The following is a 25,311-nucleotide window of genomic DNA, read 5'->3' on the forward strand; positions in this document are numbered from 1 at the left end:
TACGCAGAAAATTGCCAGTCTGCTGATATCCAGTGTGTGAGACTTAGGATTTTGCATAAAGAAACTTCTCAGTAAATTTCCTCCAAGTATTCCCTCTAGATGTGAGGGTACTCCACACTTACACTGCTAGCATTGGCAAAGAGTAAGACTATTTGCTCCCATAAGTACATATAGCAATAGAGATGTGTGAGCTTAACGGAATTGTTTAAACACACCTGAGCAAAACACTCAACAGAGCCCACCAGGAAGATCAGATCCTTCACCAAGTCAGAAACTCTCATCCGAAATTCTCCAAAATCATCAGTTTCCTCCGGAACTCCCTCCTGGGAAGGTAAACAAAGGGATAAACATTAATGTCACTTTATACGAAGATATAAATATTAAAGGGGTATTCCAGGAATCAGCATAATTCATATACAAGTGGGCACTCAAAATATAAGCTAATGTGTAATTAGTTGTTATTTAAAATTTTGCTCCGCTTAGGAGAAAATGCTGTTGACAAAGACTGTAATGAAGAATTAAAATGCTACCGGCCCTTTAATCAGTCCATTAATTTCCTCCGCGCGGTCCGTCGCAGAAAAGAAGATGGCCGCTGGTCACATGTCCACATCACATGTCCTGTACCTGCCTGGGCAGGGTCATGTGATCACCACTACGTTTGGTTGTAGTCGGTTGGTTGCAGTGCATCCAGTATGGTCAGTGTTGTGGTGATGGCAGTTACACATCATTACTATGGTAACAGAGCAAGAAAACCTGTTACATCATCACTGTTAGCAGAGCATAAGAGGGAGGACCAGATACTGAGAACTAAAGGATCATGGAACTTGTAATTTCCAGCGGCGGCCATCTTGGTGATAACTCCACCTACTTTAGAGAGGCCATAAATTTTGTAAATCATAAAATCATATTATTTCAGCTCCGTTTTGTGACTAATGACACTGAGTATTGTTGTATTCATTTATTTATATCATCAAGGGTTTTTGTGTCAGACGTTCATATTCCCGGAATACCCCTTTAAAGGAAACCTACCATTTCAAATGGTAGGTTTAAGCTGTAAACACCGAGCACCAGCTCAGGGTGAGCTGGTGCCGGTGCTTAGTTTCGTTAGTGTTAAAACCGTGGTATCGCGGTTTTAACACTTTTTAAACTTTATAGCAGAAGCCGCTTCGGCGCTGCGCGCGACCGTGCGCGCGCAACGCCTGCGGCATTTCCTATGTAGGCGCGCGCACGATCGTGCGCACGCAGCGCCGAAGCAGTTTATGCTATAAATTTTAAAAAGTGTTAAAACCGCGATACCGCGGTTTTAACACTAACGAAACTAAGCACCGGCACCAGCTCACCCTGAGCTGGTGCTCGGTGTTTACAGCTTAAACCTACCATTTGAAATGGTAGGTTTCCTTTAAGGACATATGTAAATAGGTGGTGAGGTAGTCCATCATATAAAACATTTGTACTTGCCTTCAGGTCATGTCAGCTTCCTCGCAGTCAACAGGCTTAAAGTTAAGTAGCACTGACTGTTGCATCATCTAGTTTCTTAGTAGTGTCTAGACTAAATATTTTTTGGGATTCCCTGTAACATGACATTTGAATCGTTTGAGTTGTTATGGCTAGGTAAAACTAAGCATTATGTCTGACCATAGTGCACGCGGGTGGGCCAACAGTATGGCCTCTCTGTGCTGCCTGTTCATAGAGTAATGGTGGGTGAAGGCCTTGTAGGCACAGTCATGGTCGAGCAGTGCCCATCTCCCCTTATGTTGCAGCAGGGAAAATAAATAAACAGGATCATACTTTTTCGGATATAATTTTGCTAAAGCAAATTGTAGATGTGATAAAGGGAGGGGAAAAAAAAAATAAAAAAAACTTGGCGTAACAACCAAAGCAGTAGTATTCCTGCCTACACCCCTAGTCTAAGGGCCAGCTAGGGAAACAGTCCTTGTAGAGGTATTTCACTATGACAATTCATCTCCTGATAATTATATCTATGGCTTTAAAGAACTAAAAATGCTACTTACATGATCTGGATCAAGCTGACAGTGCCGGGCCAATGCATGCAGAAGCCTCTGGATGTAAGGTTTGAAGATGCTGTGTAGCACAACGTCATTTATCTTGTATAGATGTTCTCCCAGTCTATACCAGAAGTTAAACGAGATTTCAACTACCTAAAAGGCAATGAATATTCTTCAGACTTGCTACACATAAGTATTCCTTTACCTCATCTCAAAAGCCACAAGCCTCCGTAGATACATCAGCACTTCAAAGAAAACAATACATGGGGGGTGAATAACAGTGTGTACATGTGAAGGTAAGGCCTCATGAATGTTGTTTTAGTCCGTGTGCTAGCTGTTGACTCAGTGGACAGCACACAGACACATTCATTTCTATGAGCTTGTGCACACAGCCATGACTTTTACGGATCCATTTGTGAGACAACGGAGTCTCAAAACACCAAGTAACAGAGTATGCAGCTCAGACAGTCTTTGCTGCGGTTAATGGTATGTGAGCAGGCCCGTGAGACGAGTGTGTTGCATGTACATTGTGCATCTGTTGCGTTTTGTCTCCTATTTTGTTTTAAGAGACGTTTTAACATTGGTTCGAAAACAAAACACCTAGCTCCCCAGCCTCATCAGTGAAAAAGAAACGACCCGTCTTCAGGTTTTTTCTGTGATCCGCAAAAGTGAATAACATTGGACAAGTTTAAAAAAAATTTCCACAGACAACAGATCCTTGGGGGGGGGGGGGGGGGGGGGGGGGGGCTAATGTGGAAAACCCATTAAAAACAATGGTTCAGTAAAGCATCAGTAAAAAACCACCACTCTTTTCCATCCTAATTTTCGTTGTGCGGGGAAATGAATCTTTTACAGACAGCTCCTGGATAGTCTAAATTATCTAATTATCTAATGAAATATCCTATATGGAAAGCGTTAAATCATTAGAAGCCTTTCCTCATCTCTGCGCTTCTTGGGGAATTTCAGGTACACTACAGGAGAAAGAAGGGGCATGAAAAAGACAGAACACTGTTTACTATTAGTTTATTTTTACATTTCAGTCACTTTACGAGTAATTAAATTACACTTTAACCTCTTAAAGGGGTTTTCCCAAGAATCAAAGTGAGGCCCCATTGAGGGGAAAACCCCCTTTTAGGGGGCTAAGGTGTCATTTAATTAAAGTCAAAAGATCTCGCTGCAGACTGCAGACCTGCATCATTTATGTGATGAAGCAACACAAAATATCAGATACAGGTAAAGTATAAGATACCTGTTTTTGCAAATAAAAAAAAAAACAAATGTGTAGCATTCTTATGTATTCAGTCAATACATTAAAGGCCCATCCTTTAGCTGTAATGATACCAGCAAGTATGTTGGGGTAGGTCTCGATCACCGTTGAATATCTATAAAATATGGGGCTCAGTTACTGATCAGATCTAATTTAATCTAATCTAATCTAATCCGAATTGCTGTATGCCGTTATTCTCCAACAAATCTGTCAGTGATAAAGCTATTTTGTTGGGTATATGTACCTACTTGTTTTGCACATCTTGCAGAGTTACTGCTGTCATTGCAGATTAGGTGGTCCTACAAATTTCCTCATGGGGGGCTGACATGTACACAGAACACGTTCAGTTCTTTCATTTTTTTTTTATGCAACATTTTAAGTGCATCTAAACTTTTAACAAAATGGCATCAATGTTTCCTAATCAATTTGCTAATACCTCATATTGGGGGTGACCAGCACATATCAAGAGAAGATCCAGCGTTCTTAGGTTTCCAAGCTCGTGGCCTGGAGTAGAAACAATCTTCTCCAGAAAGGTTTCACACAGTTCTGTAAACATCCTGCAATAATTCAACACCCTAAAATATAAAAGAAATCAGAATAAATGTATGCAAATTTATAAAAATCACTAAGAGAAGCAATGTTTTTTAACTCTATGTCACAAGTCACAAACATATCTGACCCACAGCCACATTACCCATTCATGCTGCACGTGTGCTAGAAAAACTACTCTAACATAATACAGGAACACCGTTTCTAATCTGAACCCACACACAAGTTCACTTTCTAACCCTGGATCCAGTAATATAACCTAGCTGGAATAGACGCTACATTCCTGAATGATTGATGTGCTGAATGCTCTCTAGAAGGATCATGTGGCCTGGGTCTGATGTTTTTATGTACATCTAAGGTTCCCTCTGTTAGCAGACCCTCAAGTCAGTGCAGCTTGTACCCCACAAGGACACTGGCACATTTCATGCACACAGCGTAGATGTGTATTGTCAGCAAGTTTTTGTCATTGTGCACATACAATAAAAATGACACTTGCGTATACATACAGAGTCAAGAGACAACCTCTCCCCTCTGTGGTTCTTTGGTTTTACATATGAGAATACGTTAATAGATTAAAATATGGTGTATACAAAAGATTCCACCGTAACATTAGGCCAAATTGGAGTAGCGGGTTGTGAAAATTAAGAACACCCTTAGGGCTTGGCCACACGGCCGTATTTGGGCCCCGATATTTCCTGGGATGCACAGAGTGGAAAACTTGCAGAGCTATAGTTATCTATGATGCTAGGCGTCATTACCTCCCCGCTAAACTGTTGTCCTATACTAAAATCTTCTTCTACAGTAAGAAAGATTTAAGACATAGCTTCCCAGGAATTGACAACTTTCTAGAGTGAACATGGCAGCTTGGCATTAGCGTGCAAACCCGTGTCTGAACAAATCACAAGACTTCTGGAACAATCGCCACAACCATGCTAGGTCTGTGCATCTCCAACCATGCGGTGGCTGGATTTCACAGACCAGACACAGGACTCCAGGCTACATAGTGATATATGATGCAAGGAAGCAGGGAGTCATTGAATCATATTACTATGTGTTTAATGTCTTATACCAGCTGTCAAGCTCAGTGGCAATTGGTGCTTGCTTCACTGGCACAGAACCCGGGCACAAAACACTCATGGAAATGACCACTATCTACAGCAGAATGGCTAAAAGATAAGAGGAAAAAAATGCAGCAGTAGCCCTGGAGAGGCACATGTATCACAATCTTATTTATCTATACAAGAGCTTCATAAATGTGTTCCAAAAAAGTTTTCTGAACAGCCATGTGAAGGCAACCTTTATACAGAACATCTCAGCAACCGAAAATGTGCTAGCTACAACAATATAAAGAAAAAAAAACACTCATGACATAGAAACTACAATGACCAATAAAACAAAATGAAGTTAAAAAGCTGTAGCAGTGGAAACGTGAAGGTGTGTGTGTGTGTGTGTGTGTGTGTGTGTGTGTGTGTGTGTGTGTGTGTGTGTGTGTGTGTGTGTGTGTGTGTTCAGAACAGGCTCCCATCACTGATGTGTCTCTTGTACAGCAGGACATGTTACTACTGAGAACTATGTGATGCATGTTGCTCATTCATAATTCCAGGCTTATGCTTAGAAGGTTTATGTCCCTTTTATACCCACCAAATACTTGTTCCTGTTTTCTGAGTGCATGAATTTGCTGATGACCACAAAAGATTAGCGGAAGTCTTTTCTCACTTGCATTCTAAAATAGCATGACCAGGGCCTGGTGCCATCAGCTATATAATATGGAGCTAGACAGATGAAAGGGGCTTAACAAAAACTCTGCATCAGCAGGCAGACAACACTGGATCCAGCGGACCTTTCCAGGTTATCATTTTCATGCATTTGTTTGAATAAAACATTTGAGTGAGTTCTCCAACAACACCCCTAGCTGCAGCTCTATGTAATAGTATAGAAAGATGGGTAGCTATTAGAAAATCAACACAATCTAATCAGGGTGTCAGGTACCGAGGGCTAGCTACTAACATGGCCCAGAGCCATCTACCCAGATTTAATCACAAACATACACAAAGTACATCTCAATAGGTCGATATAAGTGGAGGACATGATTGCGCAGGTTTTATGATATATGGTTAGCTTATGGCTCAAAGTACACAAAAAAACCCATAGATCTTCACACAAAATCCAAGTACGCATGGGAATCCCCAGACTTCTGGTCCACCAGTTCCATGTCACAGCAACTGGTACAAAAATATAGCTACCAAGACTAGAGTCACTTAGTGCATGATTGCCGGCAGCTTACCAGCATGGATGTTGTCCCAGCAATGGATGGGGTTTATTCAAATCCCATCCACATAATTAAAAAGACCCTGCAGGATGTCAATAGTCACTGCAGATTTCCATCTTTCCAATAGAACGGGAGCTAAGCTGTAGTTATGGGGCCTGGCCATTCCCCACAGAACAAAGCTGATATTCAGAGTCTGTTCTCAGTGTGGATTCTAGCTGATCTGTGGGGTTACTGAGTGTCTGACCCCCAAAAATATGATGATGGTGCACCCTATGGACAGTTTTGTTTCAATCACTTGAAAATATAAATATTTTTCTGTTTTGTGGCTTGAAAATTCTTGTTAACAGCTATACTGGATGTCACATTTACATGAATCTAGTAAACTCGTTGCTACCGATTGAATATCTTACTTGTCCATGTCCTCTCGAGCAACAGCCATATGATATGCTGGTTCAAGTGTGAGAACGCCCTGGAAGAGCTGTGATCCCAGGTTCAGATGGGTCTCCACATTTTCAATAGCGTAGAGCGCAGAACAGACACAGTCAGAAGCAGCTTCATGCAGATTGGAAGGGGTCTGGTCCTGTTGCTGCAAACACAAAACACCTCATGTGGTCAGATATATAAAGCCTTAGGAAATAATTGTATTCCTCATGATACAACATAGTGTCGTACTGAGGGTTAAAAGGGTTGGCCACTTTACCTCATTTTTTTAAATTTGTGTTTAAAGGGGGGGGGGGGGGTTTATGTAAAGTAAAGCCTCCTTTCTTTTACCTCATCAGCCAGATGTTCCTGTCCATAAAATGGCCGCAGAAGGGGGAGGCATGTGATCTCTAACTGCCGATTGCTCATGGACAAATAGAGATCACATGCCCCCCCTTCTGCGGCCATTTTATGGACAAGAATCTCTGGATAATGAGGTAGAAGACAGGAGGATTCACTTTACATATCAAAAAAAGCAGAACACAACATTTAATAGATATTGGTGAATTACCCAATACCCTGCACACCCACACACATTACAAAAGACATGAGGTATAGTGGCCAACCCCTTTAAACTTTAACAGAAAATAACGTTTAGTATGCTTGTGGTTTGCACCTTTGCCCACAGATGTTGCAGCTGGGTCTGTAGATTCTTCACACTTCTAGAGTGCCAAGCTAGTCCCATAAATGCTTGTCTGAGGTACGGGCTGCAGTGTTTACCTTTTAAATGTAACTATAAGGCCTCCTGCAATCAAAAGTATGGGGTTCCCTGACACGGCCCCCATAGAGATCTATGGCACATGGTCATGGTGTTGCGAGCACACAAAATCTCCCCACACAGTGACCAACCTCATATACCAATAGAGATGGCAGGGGTGAGGAGTAGTTTTTCCAAAAGCTGAGAACTACATTTTTTTTTCAATATACTTTTGCACCTTATTGCAACAGTTTCTTCACCAACTCTCAGTTTTTTGCCTGCCTCAGCCCCTCTACCTTCTGCCCTGCATTCTGGTTGGTAAGAAAAGTCAGTTGAAACTATGGACCCGAGGGTCAGGAAAGGGTGAAGGGGTGGGGCTATACTGTGTGCTCCTCCCTCTCTGCTCAGTGGTCCCAGGAAGCAGCCGCCTCACATCTGCTCTCTCCACACTCTGCTTTCATGTTCCCACACACAGTACAACTCCCCATGCAGCTTCTTAGTTTAATAATCTAGTATGCACAGAATAAATCGTTTTACAGGGCTATCATCAGGTCAGTAAAGAAAAGGTAGGAACAGCACAACAATATGATACACAGGATGAAGACTATTAACTTATGTGCATGCTATGACTCCTCCATTCCTTGTACTCCTCTCCCCCCCCCCCAACCCTCCTCCACTATCCTGGGATGATGGGAGAGTATGTAGTGTGTATAGTAGCCATAAGGCCATCAATGTAACAGTGCATAAATGTATACATGTGTAAAATAAACTGTGTATAGGTCACTATTGCATGTTAGTATGGATGTGAGGATGTAAAAGAGACAATAGTTAAAGGAAACCTACCACTTGTAGTGGCAGGTTTCTGATGGAAATACCGAGCTTATTTTTGTTAGTGTTTTAAACCGCGATACCACGGTTTAAAACACTTTTTAAACTTTATAGCTGGCGCAGGGAAGTACGCGCTCAGCGCTTACCGTGCGCGCGGCTACATAGGAAGTGAAGGAGAGCCGCGCGCATGGTAAGCGCCGAGCGCGTACCTGCCTGCGCCGGCTATAAAGTTTAAAAAGTGTTTTAAACCGCGATACTGCAATTTAAAACACTAACAAAAATCAGCTCCGGCACCAGCGCACCCTGAGCTGGTGCCCGGTATTTCCATCAGAAACCTGCCACTACAAGTGGTAGGTTTCCTTTAAGATTTATCAGAAATGTCTGAGGTAAAACTGTTCTAGTTGCCCATGGAAACCAATCAGAAGTTAGATTTAATTTAATAAACAGCTGTGGGAAAATGAAAGTTGAGCTCTGATTGATTTCCATGGGCAACTAGAAAATTTGTGCTCTCAGGCACTTCTGATAAAACTTCCCCAATGAATTTATCTGTCAAGTTAATGTCACATCTGTGTTGTACAGCAGCAACACTATAGACATGATTCAGCCCAATTCCTTGTCCTGATTGGCTGGTCTGCTAGTAATGGTGCATGTGAGGAGAGCTCAGCATTCCTGGAAGGGAGGGAAGCTGCTCTGGCCTTAGTGCCCTTAGAGGATGTTACAACCACCTCAAGAGAAGCTAAAGATGAATTTATAAGTACGGTTGATAGATATATATGAGGCTAGGAAGAAGCCAGCTATTAGCTGTGCTAAAACTATTTTTGACTAGGTAACTTTGGATTTACACTTTAACCTACTGAAAAATGCTTATTGGAAGCCCTGCTATAGGAGGCAACAAATGTGGCACAAGATACCACATATCAACCTCACACCCATAACTATTCTTTATAAAGCTGTGCACCATCCACAGTCTCCAAGAGCTGTTAAAGCACAATCTCCAGCGCGCAACTTTTGGAGGATGTATACCCAGCTGCAAGTTCACAGCCGGATATACATCCTCATAGATGGCTATGGTGCCCGGCAGTATGGCGACATCGTACCAAGCAAAAGGAAAAGATTGGGCATGCTCTTTCTTTCTCTGTATGTACGGCTTGGCGGCATGCATCGCTCCGGCACGCATCTTTAGGCTTGCCCAGCCTTACAAATGTGAAGAATCTGATTAATCATGCTAATTGATAAGGCTACCCCATGGCATGATCATATTGCCTTCCGTTTTTTGCAATTCTTTAGCAGAATCATTAAAATGGTTAGGGCCTCTGACCATATTTTCAACCAATAAAAGGGATAAAAGGTCACGATAATGTCTGCACAGGCAGTTTTGCACAATCATGCATATTCCATGCACTTGAACCAGCCAAAACACTGCTTGACTGCGCAGCTGCACATCATCTTAAGAACCCATGCTCAAATGGTATCAGAGCCAAAACTGTGATTAAAGGAAATGCTCTGCAGCCAGACATAGCCTATCTGCTAATGCAACAGAAGTGACAACATGAGACATAGATCAGTGAGGGGGAAAAGCAGTAGCTACATGGGAAAGACAACATCCGCTTACCCATACACAAGTCAGGAGTATGCTAAGGGAGCAAAGTATGATCTGCTAGAAAAATGTTACTATAAGTAAAGTAGGTGGTTACTTTACTTACAGGTACAACTGCCTTATTCATTACTTAGACATGAAAACCAGTTACCACTACTGTAAATTTGGTAATTCTCCAAGACTAAAACTAGTCTTGAGAAGGGTTCACACTTCTGCACCCTCTGGTTGTTTTCCAAGCCAAACATGAATTCATTGCTAAATTCATATGGATCCGTTTTGATCAGTGACAGCCTGTCAAATGACAGGACATATGAAGGGTTTCATGACATTTGCAAATTTATTTCTGTTTATAACCTAGAAACGTCCAGGCAGGGGTTTTGTAACGGAGGACAATGAAACGAGGTGAACAGCGCATGTTTGTTAGTTGATTAAGTGTTCCTCCCTACAGGTAGGTAATCTGGGCCTTTCTGAGCCTCATAGTGCATGTGCACTCTATCATATATGACATATTCCCCATCTCCTAAGAGCCAGGTCAGAACAGTCCAGTTGGCAAAATCAAATCAAAACAACCGCTTCTTTTAGTCATATGATGCACTCCAAGAGCATTGTATAGGTACGTCTAGAAGGTAAAAGTCTCTGATCGAGTGCTACAGCGCCTCCTTTTTGTTGAAGGAAGCACCTTTCTGCTATGTAGTGTCAAGGACCAGTGCCTGATAAAACCACACCTGGAATTATGTGCATATCAGCTTGCAGACTACTGCAGTAATCTGACATTACTATCTGGGTGTGTTACATTGTAGCTGCTGCACTGTTCTATCAATACCACAGGTATACTCCACTTTCCAGTTTGTTCTGAATGAGAAAGGAGCTGCCCCACTTTGTGTTGGCACACAACTATTAAGGTCCATGCACCAGCCAAACAGGGAGCACCCATGAAGCAGGTTGCTTTTTATGTGCCAACGTGGGCGGGGTGCTTTCATAATTCACTTGGCTCGTCCAACTAGTTCACTGCTTTACACATCAGGCTAAACATTCCAAGACAAAAAGAAATTTGCAATTGTTGCAAGAACTGAAGAGTCATAACCTGATGTGTCAGTAATGTAAAAGGGGAAGCAGCACAATTTACGATGGACTAATGCAAAGGCATAAGCCATGTCAATGCTGAATAAAGAGTTGATGGCCACAGAATAACAAAAATCAAGCTTCATCTAGCCTAAAAAACAACAGCAGTATCGGCAGTAGAAAGGCTTGTGACACAACTTACCAGGACCTGGAAGAGGAGCAGCAAGAGTCGATTGTTTGCCATGAAATTGCTGTCCAGGACTCCCAAGTTAAACCAGCTGCCTAGACACTTAAAGGTTTTAATCAGCATCTTCTCATTGCCAGCAGACTTTTCTACGCAGTTCATCTACAGTTAAAGCAAGAAGATTCATGACCACCATTTGCAGAACACTTATACATATAAATAATGACCATAGCTATATGGTCTAGTTTTTCAGAAACCTTACACGCCACACAATAGTTTCTTAAATATACAATTCTATGCACATATTCCATTCTAAATAAAAAGTCACACAGCAATTCTCAGGAGATTTTCATACCAGAAGAGAAACCACAGTGCTTGAATAATAGGCCAAGTCCTCAATGATTTCAGAACGACGATTAGCACCGATACGTAGGGATCGGCTATGCACCTCCTCTGGCAGCACAGTGAGGATCTCCAGGAGGAAGGGCAACGATGAGGCATCATTACTATACCTGTAAGAAAGATCAGATCAGTGAGGAAAACATCAGAAAACAAATATGCTCATAATAGGGAAGCTCCAAGAAGGGACTTACGTTTCTACAAGTGTTTGTACACAGCCTTTCCAAGAAGCCATCTGCAGGGCAAGATCTGCTATTGCTAAAGCCAGCTAAAGGAGACAAAAACAAACATGGAAGGACGTCTTCTCAACACAATCTTCAAATTATATGCATAATGTCAAAACGGACTATAATTCTTTCTAATACAGCTTTTCCTTTAATAGGGTATTCCAGCACTAAGGTGACCAACATGAAATGGCCAGGGCTCTAACACTCAGGAGTAATTAAAATGGTACATAAAAGGTTAACTTAAATAATATGTGTATGAAACACAATATTTAGTTCCCCTGGTAAAATTTCCACTGAGTTTTATTCACCATGCATAATAGTTATTGGACATACAGGCAGGACACTAAGGAGTCAATTGTTGCAGTCTCTGCTGTGCGTGGAATAGAATTAAGGTGTAGGTAACAATAAGGTACAGTGAGCGCAAAAATATTTGATATGGTTAAGGTCACTCAAGAATATATGGCCATGTTTCTGTGGATCTTGCAACATACTACAAAGTCCGAAGCACATAATTCTCTACAATGTCATTGATGTGGTGCAGTCAGGTGCCTTCTAACCTGTGATGACGGACAGACCAGAGGAGCTTCGCACAGAGACTGAGAGGAGAAGCAAGTAGTTTGGGCAGTACTATGTTAATTCCATACTATATACTTATCTACTTTATTGAAGGGGATGGCCACTAATCACAAACTTCAATAGGGTAAGATAAGACCCTAATAGGGTCACACATATTATGTGTATCAATGTTTAGGTTCAGAATTCGCTGTCGTGGGCTGTGGGTCACGTGATCTCCGGGCAGCAGGACTCCTTGAGAGGACTCGTTTCCTGCTGGCTTCTGGCAGATTATAACCTCTATCATAAGCACTCCCCTATCAGTGGTTGTAGGAGTGTATCGGAGGACTGGTTATGCAAGAGGGGGTGTTCAGACAGTAATGGCTGCCTCCAACCATCGATCAAAATCTGGGCATGGGACGCTACAGGAAGTGCCAAGCCCTGCTGCACAGAGCTCACATGGGCTGCAGTTCCCAGCAGCAAACCATGAATTACAACAGCGTAATTATAATAGGGATTACCATATTGCAGTGATGGCAAACCAGAGACCAAGTGCCCAAACTTTTTGCTCCCAGACACCAATACAGTAACTTGAGAAGAAGAATTGCACTTCCTTCCTCCTCTTGTATTCCAAGGCAGCTGGAGATGAGCCACCTTAACTTAACTTCCTTGATTTTGTGCTGGGTCACAGCCCAAGTGCCCAAAGAGAGGGCCACTACTGCCATCTCTGGCACCTGTTCGCCACCACTGCCCTATTGGGTCCAAGACTTACCTTGTTTGAGTTTCTGGCCAGTAAACCCAAACATAAAAGTTGTTTGACTATTAGAAAAATGTATCTGGTGGACTGGGGAGGGCTTTTTTTACAAAAATAAATCTTTACTCTCCTCCTCCAGTGCTGCTGGTGTCCTGTGCTGAGACCCTTTGGAGACATGACCATTTGTTTACAGGGGCAGAGAAGATCCACTACCTTCCGAGCAGCCTGGCAGCCTATATGTTTCTTGTACCAGCTCTATATCAGGCGCTGGGGCAGGAGACGAGTGGACATGCCAGGCTGCCTGGAAGTTGTCAGAGCAGAGCTTCCGTGGCCATGAAAAAGGGGAAAAAGAAAAAAAAAAAAAAAAAAAAAAACAGGGGCACAGCTCCGTTGTATTGTGGTACAGGACACGAGGAGCGGGGGAGAGTAAAGATTTCTTTAAAAAGCCCATGGATACATTTTTAAGACTATCTGCAAACAATGTACAATGATTGCAGAATTTACACAGTGGTAATTATGCACCCGTTTTTGCAAGCAACAGAAACCAACAACAACTGTTTTATGTTGTGCTTTTATGCCACATTTAAAAAAAAAATTAAAAACCTTCACCAAAAAAGTGCCACGCTGCGAAGTGTGTATGGATACATCAATTGTCTCTCATGCTGGTTACCAAAGAAGACACTTTAGATTTCCATTAGATCCAACCACAGTTGTCGGATATAGCTCTGATATAGTTTTTGAATTTTAAATATTTTAAATAGTAGTACGCAAGATACATTGTGTGTCACCATGCAATTTTCTGCAATGAATTCTCAGTTGGTGCCACATCTCCATTCCTCACCATTCTCTGCAGACAGTAAGTGACTTGTGGACACTCAGCCCTAACACGTCATATGCAGGTCTGTATGCCTGCATAAGCTATGAATTTATGGCTATTTTTGGCGCACGCTACAATAAATATGCTGAGCCGCGATAGGCCAATTTTCCTCCTGTACTGCAGCCACTGTGTGCTACCCATGTATCATCGCCGTGTAATGTTGGATTACACACACCAATGAAAGTGGAGAAGACTGCCTGAACCCCAAACACAGGAGGAACGAGGGAGAAGCTCATGCACAGGCTGTAGAAACCATGGGAAAACACAAAAGGGACATTGAAACAACAATCATGTGCATGATTCACCACCGGGACCACCCAAATTTTTTTTAAAAGTTCAGAGCAGGGCACAAATTCTTCAATGATTGCACATTTTGGCTCAACAGTATGGTATAACATTAATAATAAATCTTCCCTAGTATAATATATCTATTATACAATGATGAGGTACTTGACTGGGGCATGAAAATTGTGTAATCCTGTAAGGTAGTTAAAAAAAACTAATTTTAGATGCAGTATTTGGACTGCAAAATAATTGGGAGGGGTCTCCAATTTCCAACTACCTCAGCTCCAGTTACATCATGCTCCTCAATATATCCCCAGACAAGATGGAATTCCCTGTCCTCCCACAAAAGTTCTTGTTTAGATCAGCTCGACCTTGAGCCCATCAGCATAACTAAATAAATATACACAACTTTTCGGCAGCCAGGTCTGATGTCTGCAGATGCAGCTCACACTTATCAGACAGGAGGCTGTGTTGAACCTTCAAGAAACAATGGGACAAATGTCTTTGCCATGGCTTTGGAGGAAGAATACAATGCCCTAAAACAGTGTGCATTAGAGATGTGGGCAACTGCCCCGAGAACAACACATTTCACAAGATACTATAAAACCTGGAGAATAAAATGGCCAAAAATGAGGAGTGCATCAAGACTTGCATGTGCATGTACCTGAGTTACAATGACAGGTGACAGGTCCTTTAAGTTCTGAATGTGAGACAATAAGGAGTCCCGCAGAGATGCATGAGAGTCTGCAGGTAGTTCATAAAAAGAGGTCTGAATTTTCATTTTCATGGTTTGTGCTGCAAAGTAGCAAGACTCCACATCCTGGCGAATCTGCAGCAACTGGTCGGAGATCTCCCAAGCATACACCTAGGAAAGAGAGAAGAGAAAATAAAAAAAAATTACTACTGAGGTACTATAAATATGGAAAACTACACAAAGTTTTTCAAATTTATGCCATAAAGACAAAAATGTGAGCAAATATGTTAGCCCAAAAAGGGGGCGTGGCAAGGGCAGGGCCATCATTTCTGTTATAAATGATGACGATTACAAGCAGGTCATAAATGAGATGAATCCTCCACCGGCTCAAGGGATCTGACCTGTACAAATAGGGGGAGGGGGGCTCCACCTATCAGGTATTTATGTTGTATAGCAGAATAGGACAAGGAACAGTCACAAAAACTCTGCCTCATTACAATGCCAGAACAAGGCATCCTGCTTCTTTAACATCAACATCTCACTCAATATTTGTTTTGGCAACTTGTCATTTAATTAACCTGTCATTCCTCAATTATGTAATGGTGTGGGATAGGTATTGTATATGAATGACTATTATAAGTAGTGTGGGCACTGCAGTATGAAATTTTAAAAGGTTTTTCTGTTTTGTTTGTCACCTTGATATAATATCTCATCAGTGGTCTGACTCTAGCCACCCAGTGCAGTCACATACATTAGTCATCTGGGCTGTGTGCTGCTTAGCCCCATTACCAGTGAATGGAGTTAAGCTGCAACATGGAAAACTGCACAACTATGGTGTAGCCAGCAGAATTTAAAGAGACCACAGCATTTATCTGAGCTGCCATCTATTCAAAATTCAGATCATGTGAAACCCCTTTAAATGAAGATTTGTAGAATGAGTCCTCAATATTACAATTGTTGGAGTCTGCTGTCCTCAGCAGTTGAAACAGCTAAAATCAGGAGACAGAAAGCTCCGTTTCCTATGTATTGGTCAGTTCACTGCAGATCAGCTTATGTTCATTTACATGGGAGCCAAGTTGCAGCGACTACTCAGAGAATGGAGCTATCTGCTTCTTGCTTAATTTTCAGTTTACCAGCTGATCCATGAAAGTGTCAAGTGTTAGACCCCCAACCATAATAATGGTGGTCTATGTTGAGGAAAGGCAATAATTCTCCCAAAAAGCCCTTTCAACAATCTGGTCATCAGCCAACTTGGGCCTTCAGAGGCAAGCAGACAGTCCAATCCACTGCCGGGGCCCATTGCCTTCTGTACACAATGCCACACGTGTCTATAGGTTGTTTGTGGTATCAACTGCATTACAATGAATGGAGCCAAGGTGCAATACCGCAAAAGTCACATCAACAGGTGTGGTGCTACGTATGAAAGATGCAGCCATGTATGTAAAATCCTTTCATCTTGGTTCTCTCATCCAGGTTCTGTTGGAAACCTCCACACCTTCAGTGAGAAATTATGAACAAAACAAATCCTGCATGTGGCACTTTTCTGTATTGCAAAATGACGGACACCATAAAAAAAAAAAAAAACTGACAGACTTTAGTATAGGTTCTGTTTGTTAGGATTAGGTTTCTATAATGGAACAGAAAACAGAATTCCCTAATGAGATAGAAGGAAGCTTCAGGCTTTTGCTACTCCATTCCAACCTCTTGAACACAACAGCTGCACACAGGCTGCAGGATAGAGGTGTGTGGCATCAGTGGCCTAGGATGCAGAGGTGCTGTGTGTCAGACCCCCATCAACCTTAAATGAATCACCTTTCATAAAAAGAGAAGATAAAGGTTAAAAAATAAACAACCCCTTTAAATGTGTTTTTAGGATTGTAAGCTCTGATATGGCCAGAGCACAACCTCAGTACAGAATATGTTAGCAGGAGTAACAAAGGCATCTGGGCACTTGTGGAATCCTAGAAAGATGGTGCCCAAATATCCTAAGGCATGGATAACTCACTGCATCTGCTCCTTATGTCCCAATGACAACTCTCCTGGTGCAGCCAGGACCTAGTATTTTCCCTAGGGACCTAGAGGTCGTACATGCCTGTGACCAGCCTCATGACTAGACAGGTGTGCCATTCACAAGTCAGGAAAGTTGGGTTCCAGGTAGTGTAATGATTGTGATCTAATAAGCCGTGCAATGAGGAGCTGCCCTGTGACACCCTGCAGTGTAGGACCTGGCCGCACCCACTCATTAGCCGGGCTGCCCAGCACTCCACAGCGCCCTCTGTGCCAGGGCAGATGCCCCCAGTGACCGGTGCCATGCCTCTGCTAGAGGTCCCCTGCAGTTCCTCACACAGCGTGTCCCCCAGGAGCAGCACATGAGGCCTCACCGATCTCTGCAGTTCTCCCAGCCACAGCGATGCCCGCTCTTTCCCGCTCGGGTCCGGGTCGTGGTAGAGCGCCTGCACGGCCTGATAGACGGTCTGCAGGCCCGGCTTCTCCATAGCTCAGCGTGGAGGCTCTATCTCGCAGTGTCTTAGAGCCGCCGCTCCCCAGGACTCATCCTCTTCCTCGGCCGGAACTGTGATTGTGCAGCAGCAACGTGTCCGGCCAGCAATTCCTTCTCAGCGCGGGGACGTTCCGCCTCCTCTCCCCGGAGATGGCAGGGAACAGGAGCCCGGCAGCGCTCTAGACACAGCACCAGCGGGGATTCTCACCCGTCACACGCAGCCTCCCCACCTCTCCAGCACCTCAGGAAGGCGGCTGCTTCCCGGGCAGGACGTACGTCAACAGCCACTTCCTGTTGGTCCGCCGCTAATCTGCGCCCCCCTGTTGTACGGAACCAAGAAAGCGGAAGCAAATGTTGCCCATTGTGTATGTGAGAAGTCTCTGAGAGCCGAGCCCGAATCTCTCAGCACTGCTCATATCCGCACCAGTACGGGGACGTCCTCGGGGACTAAGGGGAGGACGGTCCCTGTGGTAGGCGCCGTGTGAAGCGCTTGGGGGACGTTGCTTTTGAGCTCCCTTCGCATCTAATACTGATCAATGATATACAATGTGATTAGCGGAATACATTGTATGCAGGGCCGTATATACAGCTCATCCTATCTCGGACACTAAATCTGGACACACACCCATAAAAGGCTCCCATACGCTTAGCCCCAATTCACACCTACATGGGGGGTTTCATTACTCTCTCTGTTTTAGGAGAGCAAACACAAGGTGAACAGAAAGTCTTACATTCACTTTCCTTTCTACATTGACTTCAATGTCTAAAAGGTTGTCTTCTGTTAAATAGGACCTTTCACCACCGCACACATACAAAGGTAAAAAAAGATTCAAAAGCCCTTTGAATAGCCCCCATGGTAGTGGAGATATCAATCCCAGTATCTGACCATTATAATCATCTCTACTGTCAGAGAGGAGGTCCTGGGAGGGAACGTGTTTTCTGCTAAACTTCTCTGATAAATAGAATATTAGGATGTGTTCCAGCTCCTCCTCTGTGACAATGGAGATGTTTATATTGATAACCTTACAGTAATAATAAGGCTTTTTATCACCATTATCCAAGTTATTTTGGTAGAACATAAAATATTTTTTTGAATACAAGTCCCAGGGTCAACATCTGCAAAGAGTTTGTATTTACTCTCCATGTTTGCATGGATTTCCTCCTGATCCCCTAGTTTCCTCCCACACTCCAAAACATACTGGTAGGTTGATTAGATTGTGAGCCCCATTGGATACAGGGACCGATTTTTGCAAGCTATGTGTAGTTCTGCGTAATCTGTGTGCGCTATATAAAGGAATTATTATTATTAAGCATGAAATACCCCAAATACTGGGGCCCCCTGACACTGTGGGCCTCATAGCAGCTATCACAGCTGCTTCCCATGTAGTTACGCCCATGCTTTAGATATACTAAGTATTTACCTTAAAGGGAATCTACCATTTGTTTATATGCATTGTGAACCAAACATACCTTGGGAAAGCTGTAGCTACACTGATGCAGAAACATATCTTGTTTAAAGGGAACCTACCACCACAAATCTACCTATAATGGTAGATCGGGTGGTAGGTGGATCAATGGGACGTGAGGATAGCCCTTTTAAGGGCTAATCCTCACGTCCCCGCACTTTTTTTGGAACTTTTATCAAACTTTTATGCCAATTTTATTATGCGGCTACTGGGGCGTGGAGTAGCCGCATCTGAGGTTACACGAGGCGGCTACTCCACGCCCCGGTAGCCTATTTTCTCCTCCTACTCACCATCTTCGGCGCGCAGCTGCTCGTAGCTGCGCGCCCTCGTCCGACAATCCTGCAGTCCGCGCATGCGCAGAACAGCAGGATCGTCGGATGAGGGGGCGCAGCTACGAGCAGCTGAAGATGGTGAGTAACCTCAGATGCGGCTACTCCACGCCCCAGTAGCCGCATAATAAAATTAGCATAAAAGTTCCAAAAAAAGTGCGGGGATGTGAGGATTAGCTCTTAAAAGGGCTATCCTCACGTCCCATTGATCCACCTACCACCCGATCTACCTTTATAGGTAGATTTGTGGTGGTAGGTTCCCTTTAATGCCTGATTTTAGTGGTTTGCTCAAAAAACAATTATAAAATTCAAGACCTAGGGAAAGCTGGGTGCAGACTGGCTGCTGTACATAAACACATTACACAGAGCTTCCTGAACTGTCCAACCTGAGCTGGATGACTCTTGCACAGCAGCTGGGGGATGGTGCAGCGTTTGATGACTGCTTCCTGTCAGGGACAGCACAGTGAATACAGCGTTCTCTATAGCGGTGAAAAATTAGGGTAAGGAGAGTGCCAGGGCAGCCACAGAAGCAACAGAGCTTCATTATCATGATTTTATAATTGTTTTTTTCAGCCAAACCACTCAGTTCAGGGATTAAACAAGTTTCTGCATTATTGCATAAAAGCAAATAGTAGATTTCCTTTGTTCCTGATTTTCTGGTCACTCTAGCAGTGATAGATGAGTGCAAGCATTCCCAGTGCCTATTTACTCTGATCTGCCGAGGTGGAGCTTTACTACTGTGCATCCACATTCATCTTAACCAAAAACCTACATGCTTCGTTCAGGAATAGAACTGACATAGAACTAATTGTAACAATTTATTATATATTTTTGGAGTCGGTCCATTTTATTTCACAGCCCTGTCTCCTGTGTGAGGTGGTGAAAGGTCCTCTTTAAACCAATGTCTTAATAGTGGAAGAAAAGATGTTGGCTGCTGCACTATTTTTGCTATTTGATGATGCAAAGGGGAGTGGACTGGTGTGAACTAAGCTTTATTCATCCCATAACTGACGTCTCACTACTAAAGAATATTACATGTGTAGCTGCATTTCTATTGACTTTCAAAATGACCATTAAACTCCGTGCAACAGATTTATCAAAAGTGTTGTAAAGGAAGCTAGCCCAGAGTTAGACTAGACATTATAAGACTGTGTAGTTGTACGTGACAGTATTAACTTTTTGTCCCAAAGCCTCACACACTTTTTATAGGCCACTCCCTTTTGCCGTACTAATCGTAAAAGTACCTGAAAACTTTCACACTTTTGATAAATGTGGTGCAGAGAGTTATATGGTGCAAATTATGACAGAATTCTGATTGATGAATCTGCCCATATGTCCCCTATATACTGCAACTCCCCTGTAGTCCCACTCTTAGGGCGCGTTCACACGTTCCGCTATCGTCGCGTTAATAACGCGACGCTAGCGCACAGTGGGCGGGGCTCGGGACGATCGCATATGCATTTCCCGGGAAACGCATGCGATTAATAACCCGATCGTATGCGTTTCTCTGGAAACGCATATGCGATCGCCCCAAACCCCGCCCCCTGTGCGCTAGCGTCGCGTTATGAACGCGCCCTTAAAGATAATTAAAGAGGACTTTTCACCACCTCCATCAAACTGAACACCATGCCCAACCACTCCACCACCACCCATGGAAACCTTGACGCACCTCCACTCCGATTTGGTGTATAGGCGGTGTAAACAGGTTGCCAAAAACTGGTGTACAAGCCTTGATAAATGACCCCCAATTACTTACTTTCAGTCCTATTGCGCACAAGTGCATTTGATGTGTGAAACTCGTATCAAACTCACATTGTCTGCTTGCTGGCATGTCTGACCCGAACACTCATAAACCGGAAGTCATCTGACATGTTGACTTCAGTTCTGGTTTATGAGCGTTAGGGCCGGATGTTCCAACGAGAACACAATGGGGGACATTTACTTACAGTGTCGGTGTCTGCATTGGCTTTGTTACCGACCTGCTCTCGGTAAGAAGACACACATTTAATATTGTGGAGCTGTGCAGAGACATTTCTGGCGCCGAGACTATTTTCTGTCCCTGGGACAAAATCTGTCCCGAGCACCAGAAATGTGTCCAACAGTCCCTGCTAGACCAGTTTTCTTTTGGTCTACTTTCCGTCAGTTTACAGCGCCCAAAAAGGGCTGCGACACATAGTAATTGTGTCTGAGTTTCCACTCCGCCAAAGCCACGCCCCTTTTCGGAGAACAGTCGGAGCAGACGGAAAAAGTCATTTTTTCTATCCCCGACAGCTAATAAATAGGTCTGAGAGCAGAACATGTGGTGAGAGCGCCACAAAACTGGCGGAAACGCCATAGTAAATGTCCCCCAATAAGTCACATTTACTAAAGGTCCTCAGAACAATTTTCCATTGGGTTTCCTGAATTTTTCCGTTTTGTGCCGCATTTAACTGGGGTTTTTGGTGCACGCGATCGGATTTTGGTGTATTGGCGCTGGCTTTCAGGCAACACAAATCAGGGGGTGGGCCGTCGGACGATCCAACAGATTTGGACAACGCACAGGATTTAAAGGGGTTCTCCGGTGACAAAGATTGACCTCACTACACCTTATCTCCCCACACTTATCACTTTACTAATTCAGTGTCATTAAATCTTCTGCCCCCTTTTCATGAAATCAAAGTCATTCCTGTGCACTGCCAGCTCCTGCTACACTAACAGCTTCCATAGAAACGACCTGTATACTCTGGTCTGACATGTGCAGTCAGCTCCTTGTTCCCTGCTGTGGGGGTGTGGCTGCACGTTCCTCTGTATGAAGAAGCTGTGCTGACCAGGGGGATTGTGGGAGATGTAGTCTATAAGCAGAATGGGGGCAGCCATCATGGAGTTATGCAGCTGCAGCAGTGAGCTGTGAAGTGACAAGTGAAGGAAAAGAAAGTATACAGCCCAGGGTGGTGAGGTAAGGGTGTGCAACTATAATATATGCAAAAGAACATATAGTGATCGGAGAACCCATTTAACATCTCCAATTGTGTCGCAAGACATGCACTCACATACACCAGGAAGAAGAAGGTGAACTCCGGCGGACCTCAGCGGGGAAGCGACACATGCAGGATATCGGACGCATGATTTCGGTGAATTGCGACGGACTTCATCTTCATCGGACCGCCCAGATCGGGGATCGCGACAGGACCGGGTAATTAAATGTGCCCCAATGTGAGTTTGTTGTGTGTTGCATGCATCAAAGTCGCTTGTGGGCAACAGGCCTAGGGATGATATTAAAATGTTTCTAAAAATAAAAAGAAATATTCTGCTTCAAAGGAGCTGGACAGATAGATTCCACGAGCAGACATGTTTAGCATGGGAAAAACGCTGGCATTACTATACAGGTGATGCAACGTTTTAGGGTTCTGTTCACATTGATGGTATTTGTGATTTTTTTTTTAGAACAACTAAAGTGAACGTAACTGTAGCGCCAGATCTGTTGTACCACCTACAGTCCCTATAATGAGGTTCTTTTCTGCCAACATAATGGCTTTATTTTACATTTCCAACTTGTTTGATGGGATCTAATACCCAGCATTCCTAAAATTTCAGCGCTCCACATGGGATAGGCTGCCAGGGGTTGCAACTCACCCTTTACACCATCTACACCAATTCCTTTACATGGTGGGATTTTGGCATTATATTGTAACCATACTTGACAACTTCTAGGCTACATTACCATGGGACATATATCCATCAGACACTCAGACAAAATGAAATCTAAAGTTTACTTTTTCACCAACTTACTTTGTATCAATAAATACTGCATATACTAATAATTTTTATGTTGGCCTCTAGATGTCAGTAGGTGGATTTGCACAAGTTTCTGTTATTTCAGTTTGCATTATGCAATTTTTTGCTGTATCTGTCCTGGGTGATGCAAGTTTTTCAATACCTCACAGATATGCTGGGTACAGTTGTAGGATTCTAACCCAAATATCCACAAAATAAGAATTCCACACTCCACTTTTTGTTTTTTTTTATTTTATAACCATTTTATTGTCAGTATAAGAAGATGCATGCATACACATGATATAGTAGATTACTCAGTGTTTAATATTCAATGGGGCTTATTTACTAAGAGTCCACGGATTGCATTTCTGTCGGACTTCCCAACGTTTTCCGGCATTGCACGGCCAGGACAGGTATTTAAAAGGGGATTGTGTCATACGCAATCGGATTTTGGTGCAATTGCGCTGGCTGTCATGCGACAGAAATCGGGGGGGCCAGCAGTCGGACTATCTGACGGATTCAGACTGAGCGCGGGTTTTAACTTTCAAATTCTGTCGCAAGACAATGCACTTACACACACCAGAAGCGACACATACAGGATATCGGGCTCACGATCTTAGTGAATTGCGTCAGAGTGCATTATCGTCGGAACAATGCACTTCGGGTGAACTCCCCGGACACGTAAGTAAATGTACCCCAATGTGTCAGCTAATTTTATCCCTGTTAGAAAAGAGGTGTGCAAAGGTCTACCTCATCCTCAATCTCCAAATAAAATGTGGCCTTTTATTTGTTGAGGTAATCCCAGATGCAGGCAAGCATCAAAGAAGCTCCAATTAATATCAATATCATGGTAGATTAGTCTGAATAATGATGCAGGGCCACCATGTTCAATTTACAACCTTACCGTGTTGATTCAGAGGCAGGCCAAAAAAAAAAGAAGTCAGATGCCAATTAACCTATAATGGGGCAGAACAGTTTGGCAGTCAGAATACATTTCTACATAAATATCCTATTTATACATTTGAAAAGTATTTAAAAAAGAATAAATGATTACAAATGACTTAAAACTAGAATGGAAAAATAGGAAGCACAAGCACTCATAGGACAACCCCCTCCTTCACTTTTGTGGAGGAATATAAACTAAGAGATATACGTTTTCAGGGACTATCATCTCATTGGGGCAAATTTACTTACCCGGTCCATTCGCGTTCCAGCGGCGGCTTCTCCGCTCTGGATTCGGGTCCGGCCGGGATTTAATAAGGTAGTTCTTCCGCCGTCCACCAGGTGGCGCTGCTGCGCTGAAAGTAAACTCATCGCGCCGGAATGCACCGAGCTGGACCAGGTGAAGGTAAGCGGTCCTTATGCGACACATTTTCGGTATTTAAATGCGGCGGTTTTTCCGAATACGTCGGGTTTTCGTTCGGCCACGCCCCCCGATTTCCGTCGCGCGCATGCCAGCGCCGATGCGCCACAATCCGATCGCGTGCGCCAAAATCCCGGGGCAATTTAAGTACAAGCGGCGCAAAACGGAAATATTCGGGTAACACGTCGGGAAAACGCGAATCGGGCCCTTAATAAATGACCCCCATTGTGTTTACATCACATAAAAAATGTAATAAAAAGTGATCAAAAGGTCAAACTGTCCTTGAAATGGTAGCACTGGAAACGTCAACTCATTTAGCAAAAAATGACAACTCACACAGCTCCATACACCAAAGTACGAAAAAATTATTAGCACCAGAATGTGGTAAAAATTATAATTTTTTTCCGTACACATTCATTTAATTTTTGAAAATGTATTAAAACGCTATAAAACTATGGAACGCACAGTGAAAGTCATAAAAACTGAGCCCACAGCAAAGTGACGCGAAATGCTTTTTTTTTTTTTTTTTACATTTGTACTTTTTTTCCAGCTATCCTGTACGCGGGATGGAATAATAAATAACGTCACTGAGAAGTAAAATTTAGTACGCAAAAAATAAGTCCTCACACACTGAGAAGATTTTCATACACGCCCCTCCTTCCTACGCTCTCCGTGTCCGTGTCTCTGACAGTGGAGAGGATTATAATGATCAGATACTGGGATTGCCTGTAGGGGCTAGAAAGAAAATTCAAAGTGCCCCCACATTATGTATGTACAGTATCTTAATATTCACATCTGTGAAGTCATCTTTAAAGGTAAAATGTTGCCAAAAGGGCATGCAGGAAGTGGTTGTAGTTCATAGGAGCAATGGAAAAAGAAATAAATATACAATAAAGTTAGTTCTATTATTATATACTTAAAATGTATAATTCACTAGCTGTAGTACCTGGCATTGCCGTGGATGGTAAATAATTGCTCTTTGCTACAACAAAATAGAATTGGTTAACTAAAAAATATTTTGCACATAAAATTACAAGCCAAAGATCGAAATTTTATTACAAAAAATCAAAAAGTAAAGTAATAGAAGCATTTTGCATCATATTAACACCTTAGATATGTAACAATAAATGATTACCCAAGTAATATGAAACAAATCCATAGAGGGCCAATAAT

General features: G+C 43.0%; 1 protein-coding gene across 1 annotated transcript in view; it reads right to left on the reverse strand.

Annotated features, from left to right (window-relative positions):
• Window positions 1-17,633, reverse strand: part of TNPO3 (transportin 3) — a 35,503-nt gene extending 17,870 nt beyond the window's left edge. Inside the window, exons 1-9 of the mRNA XM_072147553.1 lie at window positions 17,109-17,633; window positions 14,698-14,898; window positions 11,533-11,606; window positions 11,295-11,451; window positions 10,958-11,101; window positions 6,502-6,677; window positions 3,710-3,848; window positions 2,013-2,159; window positions 216-323 (exon numbers count right to left, since the gene is read on the reverse strand). Coding sequence (XP_072003654.1) covers window positions 216-323; window positions 2,013-2,159; window positions 3,710-3,848; window positions 6,502-6,677; window positions 10,958-11,101; window positions 11,295-11,451; window positions 11,533-11,606; window positions 14,698-14,898; window positions 17,109-17,222 — 1,260 coding nt within the window. The 5' untranslated portion in view covers window positions 17,223-17,633. The remainder of the gene's footprint in view (window positions 1-215; window positions 324-2,012; window positions 2,160-3,709; window positions 3,849-6,501; window positions 6,678-10,957; window positions 11,102-11,294; window positions 11,452-11,532; window positions 11,607-14,697; window positions 14,899-17,108) is intronic.
• Window positions 17,634-25,311: the final 7,678 nt, after the last annotated feature.

The sequence above is a fragment of the Engystomops pustulosus genome, chromosome 4 (genome assembly GCF_040894005.1).
Source record: "Engystomops pustulosus chromosome 4, aEngPut4.maternal, whole genome shotgun sequence".
In the NCBI taxonomy this organism is placed as follows: Eukaryota; Metazoa; Chordata; class Amphibia; order Anura; family Leptodactylidae; genus Engystomops; species Engystomops pustulosus.